At 42.8% G+C, this 12,253-nt stretch overlaps 1 protein-coding gene and 1 long non-coding RNA gene across 7 annotated transcripts in view; one reads left to right on the top strand and one right to left on the bottom strand.

The window, feature by feature from the left end:
• Positions 1-452: 452 nt before the first annotated feature.
• bmal1a (basic helix-loop-helix ARNT like 1a) overlaps positions 453-12,253 on the top strand; it is a 16,265-nt gene continuing 4,464 nt past the window's right edge. For 2 of the 5 annotated variants that reach the window (XM_056598026.1, XM_056598030.1), the window contains exons 1-16: positions 453-674; positions 3,734-3,819; positions 4,605-4,668; positions 4,951-5,098; positions 5,302-5,322; positions 5,596-5,628; positions 6,514-6,543; positions 7,098-7,255; positions 7,472-7,551; positions 7,679-7,771; positions 8,023-8,140; positions 8,500-8,649; positions 10,556-10,802; positions 11,290-11,396; positions 11,512-11,662; positions 12,009-12,088. In XM_056598026.1, the coding sequence (XP_056454001.1) occupies positions 4,623-4,668; positions 4,951-5,098; positions 5,302-5,322; positions 5,596-5,628; positions 6,514-6,543; positions 7,098-7,255; positions 7,472-7,551; positions 7,679-7,771; positions 8,023-8,140; positions 8,500-8,649; positions 10,556-10,802; positions 11,290-11,396; positions 11,512-11,662; positions 12,009-12,088 (1,462 nt within the window). In that variant the 5' untranslated portion in view covers positions 453-674; positions 3,734-3,819; positions 4,605-4,622. Of the gene's footprint in view, positions 675-3,007; positions 3,820-4,604; positions 4,669-4,912; positions 5,099-5,301; positions 5,323-5,595; positions 5,629-6,513; positions 6,544-7,097; positions 7,256-7,471; positions 7,552-7,678; positions 7,772-8,022; positions 8,141-8,499; positions 8,650-10,555; positions 10,803-11,289; positions 11,397-11,511; positions 11,663-12,008; positions 12,089-12,253 lie in introns of those variants that run through there. The other 3 variants (XM_056598029.1, XM_056598028.1, XM_056598027.1) reach the window with 3 other exon arrangements.
• LOC130388619 (uncharacterized) overlaps positions 4,549-12,253 on the bottom strand; it is an 8,713-nt gene continuing 1,008 nt past the window's right edge. Inside the window, exons 2-6 of one of the 2 annotated variants that reach the window (XR_008896444.1) lie at positions 12,134-12,184; positions 11,962-12,013; positions 8,377-8,572; positions 7,065-7,247; positions 4,549-5,059 (exon numbers count right to left, since the gene is read on the bottom strand). This is a non-coding gene — a long non-coding RNA (uncharacterized LOC130388619). Of the gene's footprint in view, positions 5,060-5,576; positions 5,638-7,064; positions 7,248-8,376; positions 8,573-11,961; positions 12,014-12,133; positions 12,185-12,253 lie in introns of those variants that run through there. The other variant, XR_008896443.1, reaches the window with a different exon arrangement.

Here is a 12,253-nt window from a genome sequence, read left to right as displayed (position 1 = left end):
GTTATGTTGTATATATGTGGAAATTTGGTAAGTCATTTTTTTGGAATAATAATAATACATTTACAGTTATTTGTTACTCCGTGAAAAAGACGATTGAAGTTCATTTTTCCTTTTTTATTGAACACACACACACACACACACACGAATAAAAAGCCGCTGTTGGTGGTGTCGGGTCAGCCATCTCTTCTTCGTTTGTTACCAGACTCCGGTTGCATTGTGGGATAGCGTAGTGTGGTCCGTGGTTCACTTTGGCGGTAGTATGCATTCGGAAATGACTTCCGTACTACAGAATGCATACTACAGTATTCGGACGCGCTAGATTTTTCGCATACTACAAAATGCATACTATATAGTATGCAAGTACGAGTATTCGGATGCAGCCTATTTTACATAGACAACAAAATGTAAAGTTCCTTTCCCGGCTGACTCTCATTGGCCTACGTACACGCCCGTCATATTTTTCTTTGCTGAACTTATTTCTAATTGGCTAGAGCCCTGCGCATAGTAGTTCCCATAAGTCCATTGGTTGAAAAACTAGGTTAGTGGTCCGACAGGCATGACGGGGAATAGAAACTAGGTCACCGATTGAAAAGCGTCTGTGTCACAGTTGTAACGTTGCAATTACATTTTACCTAGCGATTTATAATGGACAGACCTTTCTCCTTATATCTAATGTAAGTATACTTAAATAAATGCATTGGATGTCTTCGTTATGTATCCTTGTAGCTGTGATAGTTTGGTTGGTTATATATGCTCGTTATTTTCCCTGTGCGGTGGTCATGTCAGTGTGATTCTGTAGAACAAGAGGAGGGACATAGCCTTGCTTGCCAAGTATTTTCTCTTGACAGTCTTCTGTAACTAGCAAATGGGCTAACGTTAGCCAACTGCGCAAAATCTGAAGATGTATTTACGGTTTTGAATTCATAAACATGATGTCAAGCGATGTTGCGGGAGCCAGGAATAGCTGCTTTGCAATGTATGTGACCTATACTAGAACTATACGTTGTGTTATCTAAGCAGCGAGCGCCATAGGTGTACATGTCTACCACATGCTATGGACTTCTATGTAAACAGGCCTGGTCACCGTGTCTCCCCTCCTACTCAAGCCACTGCGTAGCCTCTATCCTGGGGATGTTGTGGCAACAGCTACGGATCGCTAACATATTCAGTGTAAAATCAGTACTACTAACACACATGTTAACATCATGGGCTATGGCGGACAAATATCCTCTTGACACTAATGTAATAGTATGAAGTGGTCGTATATCTGGACCACTCTGGGTCTCCAACGTGTTTTCTAAACGATGAGTATCACACGCACCTGGCGTGAGAGATCCGCTTGTTCTGGCTTCTTGCGGCACGTCGTGTATGTGTACACTCTTTTCATGCGTTATCATTATTCCCCCACCTCATTGGCATATGTTTAGCAATTAGTTTAATGCATCTATTACCAATGTCGATGTATTTGTTTTCAACAAATGTATTTGCTGCTTGTTTCCTTAAAATGGCTGCTCCACATCATTATCAACAATTTTGGTAGGCCACTACAGATTTATATGTGAGAATTTAAACACTTATTTTTAAATTGCTTGATCTTCATTGTTTCCTCAGCAGACGGGCCAACGTTTTCAATTCTAAATGATATGCCTGTTTGGGGAAAATGAAGCTTATCAGATCAGCTTTCTAAATACCGTACCGTTAAAGACTCTTATTCCTGCATCCTTATCCTTTAAAAATGAAATAATATAGAATCTTGAAAGGTCTAGTCAACTTAATGAATGTGTGCAATAATTTTGTGTTGCTAATTAACTAATACAAGCAGGTAACCATGGCTGCTCCAGTCGTGATTTTAAAGCCCAATGAGGGCATTCAACGCCTATAGGCTAATATCAAAACAACATATTTTAGAGATTAAAATGCGTTACAATGTTAAAGTTGACATTATGTGAATCATCATTTGGGCAAGGTTTATGATAGATCAATTTCTTCGGGGCCGAACTTGATCTCACACAATATATTATAACACTAGTTGGTTTAGAATAATGTCTCGGTGCAATCACATTTCAAGGGGTAAGCCTAATGTATTTTAAACAGCCATAATCACTGGCCAGTTGCCTCATGACTGACTTGAGTTTGTGCACGTTATCATTTAGGTTATGGAAATATATAGCCTCATGGCTTGCTGACTCACTTACAAAGTAGTGGAAGCTGAGTTGGTGGATGAAAATGAGGCCAGCCTTTTGAGACTAAGAGTGACGAGCTGACCCACTTTCCACTCCAGCACAATTTCCTTCCAGCAAGCTGTAATGACAGTGGTTTTTTTCTCCTGGCCAAGAGCTTTGTCCCTGTAAAACATCTAACCAAGCCGGGCCTGACCAGGTATCGTGTTAAAAATAAATAAATAGCTGAGCTCACACATTCCCAGCATGCATATGTTAGATCAAAACAGGGCAATTTTGTCAGTGGTTCAGCAGTTATCAGTATTGTTCACAATGATAGCCCCTGCTTGTGTAAAGAGGAATGTTTACCAAAACACAAATTAGTGGCTTGGAATCCATCCAACCAGGCCATAAAACGGGTGAGAAGTGAATATGTGAAAAGATAGAGTTGAGAGTTGGGATCCTACGTTTAATAACTCGATAAGATTCCTCAAACCTGTCCATTGTGTTCACTTTAGCTGCTCAAACTATCTTAGTCTTGGGGTAGTCTATCTGGCAAAGCTCTGACTTATAGACCCTGATTAACAGAAGATATCTGCTGCTTCACTATGGATATCATGTGTGCCAGTAATATTTAACCTATTCTGGGTATTTTATAGAACATCATCGATTTCCAGTGATGAAGTGGTGAATCAATGCATTTATATATGATCAACATATTCTAACTAAAAGTATTTGTTGTATCTCTTAAATTGCTTACATTTTGATCCTTGCTTTCCTGAAGGAAACGTTGTACTATAAACCAATCCGGATTTAGTCATATAAACCACTGCCTCTGCACAGCCACGCAGAATTGCATGCACTGATGCCTCTTGTCAGCTGTGCCGCAAATAAGATCCAAAAAAGGAACTGTAAATAGTTGAATTTGCATACAAAAGTTAAGTGTATTGTCCATTATTTGTATTTAATTTTTATTTTGTAGTGTCTGCATGTTTGCACAACATTTGTACCTACTGTTGTTTATTTATATGGAAATAAACAGTCGTTTATTTCATTCATGCGTACTGGCATCTTTGAGCAAAATACCCCCAAAATTTTTCGGCGCAGCGCGCCAACAACACCACCGACTGCTTACCACCTTGACTGAGACATTTACTGGGGGAAACACTGCACATGTATACGCAGAGCCACTTAAGCTGCCAGGCACCATATACATTGAATGGTAGACTGTATGAAAGACAGAGTTTAATGAAAAGGATATTGAAGCCAAATTCTCCTGGTCATCACACTCCTTCTCATGACACACCTATTCAACAAAAGCATAGAGATCTTCTCTATCCCGTTAGTCAATGGTGTATTTTGTATTAATTTTTTCTCCTGTCTTTATATCTCATGTACTTCGAACTCTAATCAATTGCTGGGTGTGTACATTTGTACAAAATAATTGTTAAAGAATTTGCCGGATTCGATAGGCCTTATTTAAGGCGCTCTCTTCCTATCCACAGGTAGACCAGATATGCAAGGGACTAAGAGAAACCGATGAAAAAAGTTAATTGGAATTTTTCCATTTTCAGTCCAGACCAGTCCAGGCTGGAACAGACCAGATTGATCAAGGCATTTTCACACCAGACCGAGAGGCTAGATTTTGCTCTCTAACAAGGTACTTGTTTGTTTTTTATTCTATGGATGTGCAATGAGGCTTAGCCAGCTCAGGCAGTACTTAGAAATCGATCTTGCCGTTGGTGTTGTCTTGCACTATGGAATTCCAAGAAGTGAAACGATAAACAACTTAGACGCTTCTCCAGGTTAGCACTTAATTTTGCCAAGTGCTGAATAAGGAAGTCATCAACTATTTATTAATGGCATAGGTGGTGAGAAGGGACAATGTGTATATAAAGTGAAGGATCGAACACTGATCTGTTTCACTGTGCTCACAAGTCTCAAGTATTAAATATAATCTTATCAAGTATTGTTTGTAACATTTGACTCGAGTGTTTGTGATATATTCACTGATGGAAATGCTTGTAACCGGCGACGCCAAGCCAACCATCAAAGGGAGTCCGGGGCTGCCTTTTTATTAAAGGCATCGGAAATAAGCAATTTGGCTGCCTAAAAGTGGGTCACGATCAGCGACGGGAGTATGAATGATTTTTATGTGTCTGTGACCACCATCACCAAAGACATGGTCTATTTCTACTTTAAAACTGATATGGAGTACCCGTACACATTATAAGAGCGGGTTAGAAAGGTAATTAATGAATTCCTGTTATGTCCAACGTTCTCATACCGATCAGTGAGGTGTTCCCATGGTGATGTTGTGCTCCTTGGATGTGGGCCCACCTTTGTGTTGTGTCTTCTGTTGCTCCATAGTGCTTAATGTCTAATTCAATGAAGCAAACCTAGTTTTAACTTCTTATATCCGGTTTATTTGTTTTGCCTCCACAGTCAAGGTCTTCAGAGTGGATGGAAGGAGATGATTTTAGTACAGATGCAGTGATGAACATCTGTGGTGAGTGTGACATCTTTTTGTTTCATTCAAAGAGCAGCTGTTGTTACACCTCTTGAGCTTTGGTCGCCCCAGTCAGAGGATTTACCCAAATTGGGGTCTCTATCCTCTATATTTTAATTAATTTTTTTATGTTAAATATATCACTTATTTCGCCTATCAGAATCATACAATATTTATATTTGATTGGCCTTCTCTATATTGGCAGTTAAGAAATGGTCCATTTCATTGTTTTCTCTTTCAAAAGCTGTTCTCCTAGCAGAGGTGTTTGCTTCTTGGCTGCAGATGATCTGATGGCTGACCAAAGGATGGACATCTCGTCTACCATGACCGACTTCATGTCTTCCGGCTCGACCGACCTCATCTCCAACACCACCAGCACACCCGGCCTGGACTACACCCGCAAAAGGAAGGGGAGCACCACTGACTACCAGTACGGACACACCAGATCAAAACACACACACACACATGCTCATTTTTGGATTGGAATACTAGGACAAGGGCAGAGCTGTACTGCTCAATTGCTTATAATCTGTAAAGAGTTTTTAATAAAACTAAGCTTTCTTCTAGTGTACAACCTGTAATAAACTAATAACCGTTTGTATGTGTTGTTAATTGTTCGATGTTCTCTTGCAGGATCGATGGCTTTTCTTTTGAGTAAGTTGTAATATGATTATACTGGTCGAACATTATTTCAGTAATGGAGAAAAAATGCATTTATTTATAATAATAATAATAATACATTTAATTTAGAGGCACCTTTCAAGGCACCCAAGGTCACCTTACAGAGCATAAAGTCATCATAAATCGTTTAAAAACAAAACATTGTGAAAAAATCAACAATAATAATAAATAAATAAATACAGTGATGATCAGATTTTATATTGAAACTTATTCTTACTAATTGTATTACTTGTTGTATATCCTTAGTGACATGGACCCGGACAAGGATAAAATGGGAAGGTAAGAGTCCTGTTTGTGGTATAAACAAAATACAAATGTTAGTCTAAACAAAGCCAATAACCCAGCAGCAAATGCCATAATCACATCAAATTGGATTTTACAGACTTGGGCTAGATTTTGCTCTATGGACTTTTTCCAATTTCATAATTGCGAGTCCCTAAGAGGCCTAATTGCCTGATCCGGTTTCATAATACATGGTTGAGCTGCAGCTCACCCATGATGGATCCCCGCCAACATTCAGGCTCATAAGGGGTTAATACATCTGATTCATCATCCGGATGATGTCAGAGGTCGTCCTTTAAAGGTCTCGCAGATTCAATCCCATTACCATTCAAAAGGGTAATATTTTCCTAGTTCTAAACCCATGACTACTCTGGTAGGATCACTTGGTTCTATGTTCTGGTTGATGGTGAAGTGTTAGTTTCTAAATAAACCTGGAACATGGTATTCCAAAAAGGAATGATCCGATTTGTATTGTTCTTTTATGATAAAGGCATTATCAGAAACCTTCCTATGGTTCTACTTTGCCTTATTTATGTCATTGAGTGTGTCATCGGGGGCATTAAGGCATAACATTTGCACCATAAATTAAATTTCCATTGCATCACTGGTGTTACAGCTAAATTTAGCCTCAAGCTGTACCCTGTTGCACAAGCATTGTTCATTCAGCAAGCACAGTTCCAGGAGAGAGCGATTTTGTACCTTCTTTCTGACCTAGTTTCTTCTTGTTCGCCTTGCCCAACATCTGCCCCTCCCTTGACCTTTCTTTACCTAATACTGCCGCTGTGCTAGACGGCTTGTGTAATAGTCTTGTGTTACTTACTACCTGGGTAAGAATCTGGCGGTAACCCTCCTCCTTTAATCCTTCTCTCTGTTTTTCTCCAGTGACCCACATGGCCGGATAAAGAATGCCAGGTAATTTGTGGCATGTTTGTGCATGTGTCTTTGTGTGACAGCACTGCAATCACCTTTTCTTATGTATTTGTACGTTCGGACGAGACAATTAGTTGTATTACTTTGCATCTTTCAATTTCATAAAATATAAATGATAACGTCAGAAGGGAATAGATCAGAGTATAGCTGATGGCTAACAGTAAGATAAGCTGTAATTACTGTAATAATTTTCTTGGAGAGCCGAATGGTTGGACTTTCACAGAAGTCATGGAGGGACAAAACACTTAACACTCCCCCTCAGCTCCTATTAAATGCCCCCCTTGGTCCAAATTATAAAAACAATGATATCTCCTAACCCAACTATGCAGCTGCTCTGCTGCTCTACACTGGCTTCCTATTGGCTGGACGATTGAGTTAAAGACAACAACTTATAGTCCATAAAGGACCCCACAGTTCAGGAGGCAAAAAAACATATCTGCTCTGTTTGTGTGTTATGATCCCGCTAGAGCTCTTAGGCCACCAGAGACCATAAATAAACTTACCATGGCTCCATTCTCCCACGCCTTGTCCCATAGGGAGGCCCACAGTCAGATTGAGAAACGGAGGCGGGACAAGATGAACAGCTTCATCGACGAGCTGGCGTCATTGGTGCCCACCTGCAACGCCATGTCCAGGAAACTGGACAAGCTGACGGTCCTGCGCATGGCCGTGCAGCACATGAAGACCTTACGGGGTAAGGGGGAGAGGTTCAGAGTCAAGGGGAATACAATTACCTATAGCCTAGATACGTATGGGCTAGAGCAGAGAAGGTATCTTAGGCTTAGCAGTGTTAAATAAATAGAAGACGTATCACTCTCTTTCCAAGAGGATGATCCGAGATCTTAACATGGCGGCAGGTACTGCCGCGCAGGGAGAAAGGCTCGAGTGACACATGCCTTTGTCCTCCTAGGTGCAGCCAACCCTTACACAGAAGCCAACTACAAGCCCTCGTTTCTGACAGACGACGAACTGAAGCATTTGATCCTAAGGGTGAGTGCAACCAGGGATTCTTACTATTATCAGAGGTGAGGGGGCAGGGGGTTGAACACAAGTCATCATGAGGATAATCAAACGTTTGGTTGTTGATTATTATTATTTTTTCTATGTGTACATATAGGCTGCTGATGGGTTTCTGTTTGTGGTTGGATGTGACCGTGGCAAGATTCTGTTTGTCTCCGAGTCTGTCTACAAGATTCTGAACTACAGCCAGGTAAGAGTCCAAACTTTTGATGTGATTTTGTTATATCAAGTTGACTCAAATGTAACTAACAAAATAATCTAAACGGCAGATTTATGAGAAAAGGTGAACTAACTAAAAAGTGAACTAAGTTAACTTGCCCTCTCAAATTTGAAAGGACACGTTAACTTTTAGTAACCCAACACCAAGTCAAACAGTCTACATAAGGAGAACCTGTCCCTCTCTTGTATTAACTCCTCCTCCCCATGTGTGGTCCACTGCAGAACGATCTGATAGGCCAGAGTCTGTTCGATTACCTTCACCCCAAGGACATCGCCAAAGTCAAGGAGCAGCTGTCCTCCTCGGACACAGCCCCGCGCGAGAGGCTCATCGACGCTAAAAGTAAGTGGCAGCGTCTGACGCACGGGCCCGTGTGTGTGTGTGTGTGTGTGTGTGTGTGTGTGTGTGTGTGTGTGTGTGTGTGTGTGTGTGTGTGTGTGTGTGTGTGTGTGTGTGTGTGTGTGTGTGTGTGTGTGTGTGTGTGTGTGTGTAACTATACGACATAACAAAAACCTCACAAGCAGATGCGTGTACATCGGTGCTGAACTTGAATACGCAACAAAGGATCAGCAACTCACCTTGGTTTAACGTTAACAGTTCAAACCAGAGTTAAAGCCCAATGGTCCCAAAGGAGCGACCTGGAGAAGAGCCACTGCGTTCATGTGTCAATCTCATGGCCTTTTCTTGGTGGTGCGTTGCAGCGGGTCTGCCGGTGAAGACGGACATCGCCCCCAGCCCGTCCAGGCTCTGCTCTGGGGCCCGACGCTCCTTCTTCTGTAGGATGAAGTGCAACAGGCCCTCGGTCAAAGTAGAGGAGAAGGACTTCCCTTCCACCTGCTCAAAAAAGAAAGGTACTGACCATAGTCTCTCCTCTCCCTCTCACTCACCCATACACACATCATGGCTATCTGTGGGCATCCTTTCAGTGATAGTGTTGCAGATTGGTTAATTGGGTATTCACAGAGTATCTGTGGATATACCTATTTTTATTGTTGTAATTATTACTTTTATTTGTTCAAGTTTCTCAGACCCTTAGGTATCCCTCTAACTTAGTTATTGGAGAAGTTTGGTACTGAATTTCCCATAGAGGGAAATATAACTTCTGATCTTAGTTAAACATCCGTCACAGCTGCCCCAATGGTGAACATGCTGAAGATTGCCATTGCCATTCCATTGGGACCCATAATGTCCGTCAGGATATATTTTGCTGCACAGTGAAAATTTCATAGACATTTCGTGCACAAAATTGCATACACATGATCTATGGACACGCTTTACCCAACACTATAATTTAAATTCGGAGGGCAGAAAAAGTAATATTCATTGCACGACGAAAGCTAAAAAGAATGAGGTCACCGTGTCGATTTGAATAAATGCAGATCTAGCTCTAATGCTCCTTTTTTCCATCGCAAGTCTGCGTATAAAGGAGGCAGGAACTGAAACTTGCCAAGAATGTAGAGGACAATTTGCCCACAGTTTGGAAAACGTGTTGTGTTGATAGGTCATTCCACGACGCCCCAGTGTCCAGTACAGTAATTGCTCTTAAGAGAAACCACTTTGCGGTGCGTGCGTGCGTACAACCTACTACAACCGCGATTGGCTTGTAAAAAGGGGGCGCTGGGATAGGCGGTGCGTGAATACCTCTGGGACTGCTTTCAGTCTCAGCATTGCTGTATTTTAAATACTTTCTTGAAAAATGTTGCCGTGACACACCCTTTTTCCACATACCGTTTTCCTTGTAAGACACTTCTACATAGTGAAGTCGTAGCCTTTGTGTTTGCCTTTTGTCTATACGTTGTCATCCGCTGAAAGCCTTTCACCTCTGGTTTAGTATTTTAAGAAAGGTTCTATTTAAACCTCTGTGTTCCACTATGTTCAGTGGAGCGTCCTCGGGATGTACAGTCCAGTAACCACAGGAGAGAGCCTTATACAAGCACCAAGGAAGTAGCCTCACTTACACTCGCTTTTAAATCTAACACAGTCTCCCTGTGGATTTCCAGAACTTAAAAGGCCATCTCTACGTCCTGAACTTTCCCTAATAAAGTCAACAATCCCTCTTGTATTTGAAATACTTTGAGCTACTCAACCCCTCCGCATATTGCCAGTTGTCCTTTTAGTTAGTTAAGCCTCTGGGCTCATCAGCTGTACTGTGACGTTTCCCAGGGCCTCAGAGGGCCACATTGAGATGACGTCTATTGCTGGGCTCTCTAAAGGCTAAGCACATGACTGCTGCTTGCACATTTGGCATGCCACTTTTACTCAACAGCTTGCTTTTATTTTTATTTTAAACCACCAATTGGTTAAGGAATTTCAAAGGCATTTGGAAGCTGTTGCACAACTCACAAAAACTGTCACGGCTGTTGAATATTTGATGAAGCTAAACTTTCCCCTCTCTTTTAATGTGCCATTTTTATTTTACTTTGCGCTTTGTGAAATGTAAAGGTTAACTTCACAATTCACCACAAGAATCTCACCATCTTAGTGCCAGTATAAGTTTGGCCCGGACCCACATCTCTTGTTCTGTACTCCCACTTCAGGTGCCAGCAGCAATCCATTTCATATGGTATATATGGTATATATAGTATACACACGTTGTTGATGGATTCTAGCACCTTCTGTCCTCCTTGGTTTTACATCTCACCAACATGCTATTTTGAATCCAATCCAAGTTCAGCCTCTTTCCCTCAATAATTCTATGTGTGTGTGTTTGTGTGCATATGAACGACTAAATGTCGACTGCTCCATCTCTCTCCGCAGTGGACCGCAAGAGCTTCTGCACCATCCACAGTACGGGCTACCTGAAGAGCTGGCCGCCCACCAAGATGGGCCTGGACGAGGACAACGAGCCCGACAACGAGGGCTGCAACCTGAGCTGCCTGGTGGCCATCGGCCGGCTGCACCCCCACATCGTGCCTCAGCCCCCCACCGCCGACATCCGGGTCAAGCCCACCGAGTACGTCTCGCGCCACGCCATCGACGGGAAGTTCGTCTTCGTCGACCAGAGGTGAGATCCAGCGCTCGGTGGCTCAGTCCGTGTTCTTCTTTAAATGGGATGTCTGTAACGGCTTTCTTTCACAATAGACCCGGCACAGAGGCGCCATCGTAGGATTAACAATCAGTGGCGTCTCTGGCCTTTCTGGCACTCTTGGCAACATGTGCTGAATTAGTGCCCCCTCTCGCCCTGCTGGTGGCGCCCTAGGCGACCGCTTAGGTTGCCTAGGTATGCCTGGAAACGCCCCTGACAAATTAATTATGACTCTATTATGTACCAGGGTAACATAATAGCATTATGAGCAATGATATAACGCCTCTGTTAAAGGGTTCTATTATTTCAAACATATTAGGCCTAATTATTTGAATTGAGATCTAGAATTTGAGATCCGTTAACACCGTCTCTGTCTCTTTCCGCTCTCCCCATCTCTTCTGTCTCCTCGTCCGTCTCTCTCTATCACACTCCCTCTCCTCCATCTGCCTCCCCGTCTCGTCTCCAGGGCGACGGCCATCCTGGCCTACCTCCCCCAAGAGCTGCTGGGGACCTCCTTCTACGAGTACTTCCACCAGGACGACATCGGCCACCTCGCCGAGTGCCACAGACAAGGTAGCGGTCCACCTCATGGATCCCCATGAGGTGTATGAATACAGATCTGTATATGAGTAACCAAACGTTTAGGTTTAAGTGTAGCTATGAACAAAGTGGGGGTGTGTGTGCGCAGTCCTCCAGATGAGGGAAAAGATCAACACAAACTGTTACAAGTTCAAGATCAAGGACGGCTCGTTCATCACACTGCGGAGCCGCTGGTTCAGCTTCATGAACCCCTGGACCAAGGAGGTGGAGTACATCGTCTCCACCAACACCGTGGTCTCGTGAGTAGTCCCTGTGTGTGTGTGTGTGTGTGTGTGTGTGTGTGTGTGTGTGTGTGTGTGTGTGTGTGATCATATTTATTCAAAGTTGTGCTTATTAAAAAGGGTTGATTTGGACCTTGATTCTCTCGGACGGCGTGTGATCCAAGATGATCTGTCAGCGTTGCTCTGCTAATATGATGATTAACAACAATAAAACACTCCAGTTAAGCGTTTGAGTGTAATTATCCTTATTCATTGATGCCAAGTCCAACTTCACGAGTTAACCGTCTGGGGTCAATGCTAGTATGATGATTACTTACCTGCCTAAGGTGAACCTTGGTGTTGACGGCTCTCCCTCTGTGTTCAGCTGTCCTATGGTGGAGGGATCAGACTACCCTCAGTCAGCCGCCTCTCCACAGAGCATGGACAGTGCGCTCACCTCTGAGGGTAAGGCTCCAGCCCATCCCACCACCACCACCACGGTGCTTTTACCTGCTGCTCGCTTCAGGTCCACAAGCACAGCCACTGTTACTTCGGGAAAACCTGCAAGTCGACCAAAAAAATAAATCATTTAGTTGGATTAACTGTAGTTTAACTGAGACGGTAACTTGT

The sequence above is a fragment of the Gadus chalcogrammus genome, chromosome 9 (genome assembly GCF_026213295.1).
Source record: "Gadus chalcogrammus isolate NIFS_2021 chromosome 9, NIFS_Gcha_1.0, whole genome shotgun sequence".
Classification (NCBI taxonomy): domain Eukaryota; kingdom Metazoa; phylum Chordata; class Actinopteri; order Gadiformes; family Gadidae; genus Gadus; species Gadus chalcogrammus.
Note: the sequence above shows the minus strand (reverse complement) of the source record. Positions and strands in the feature narration are given on the sequence as shown.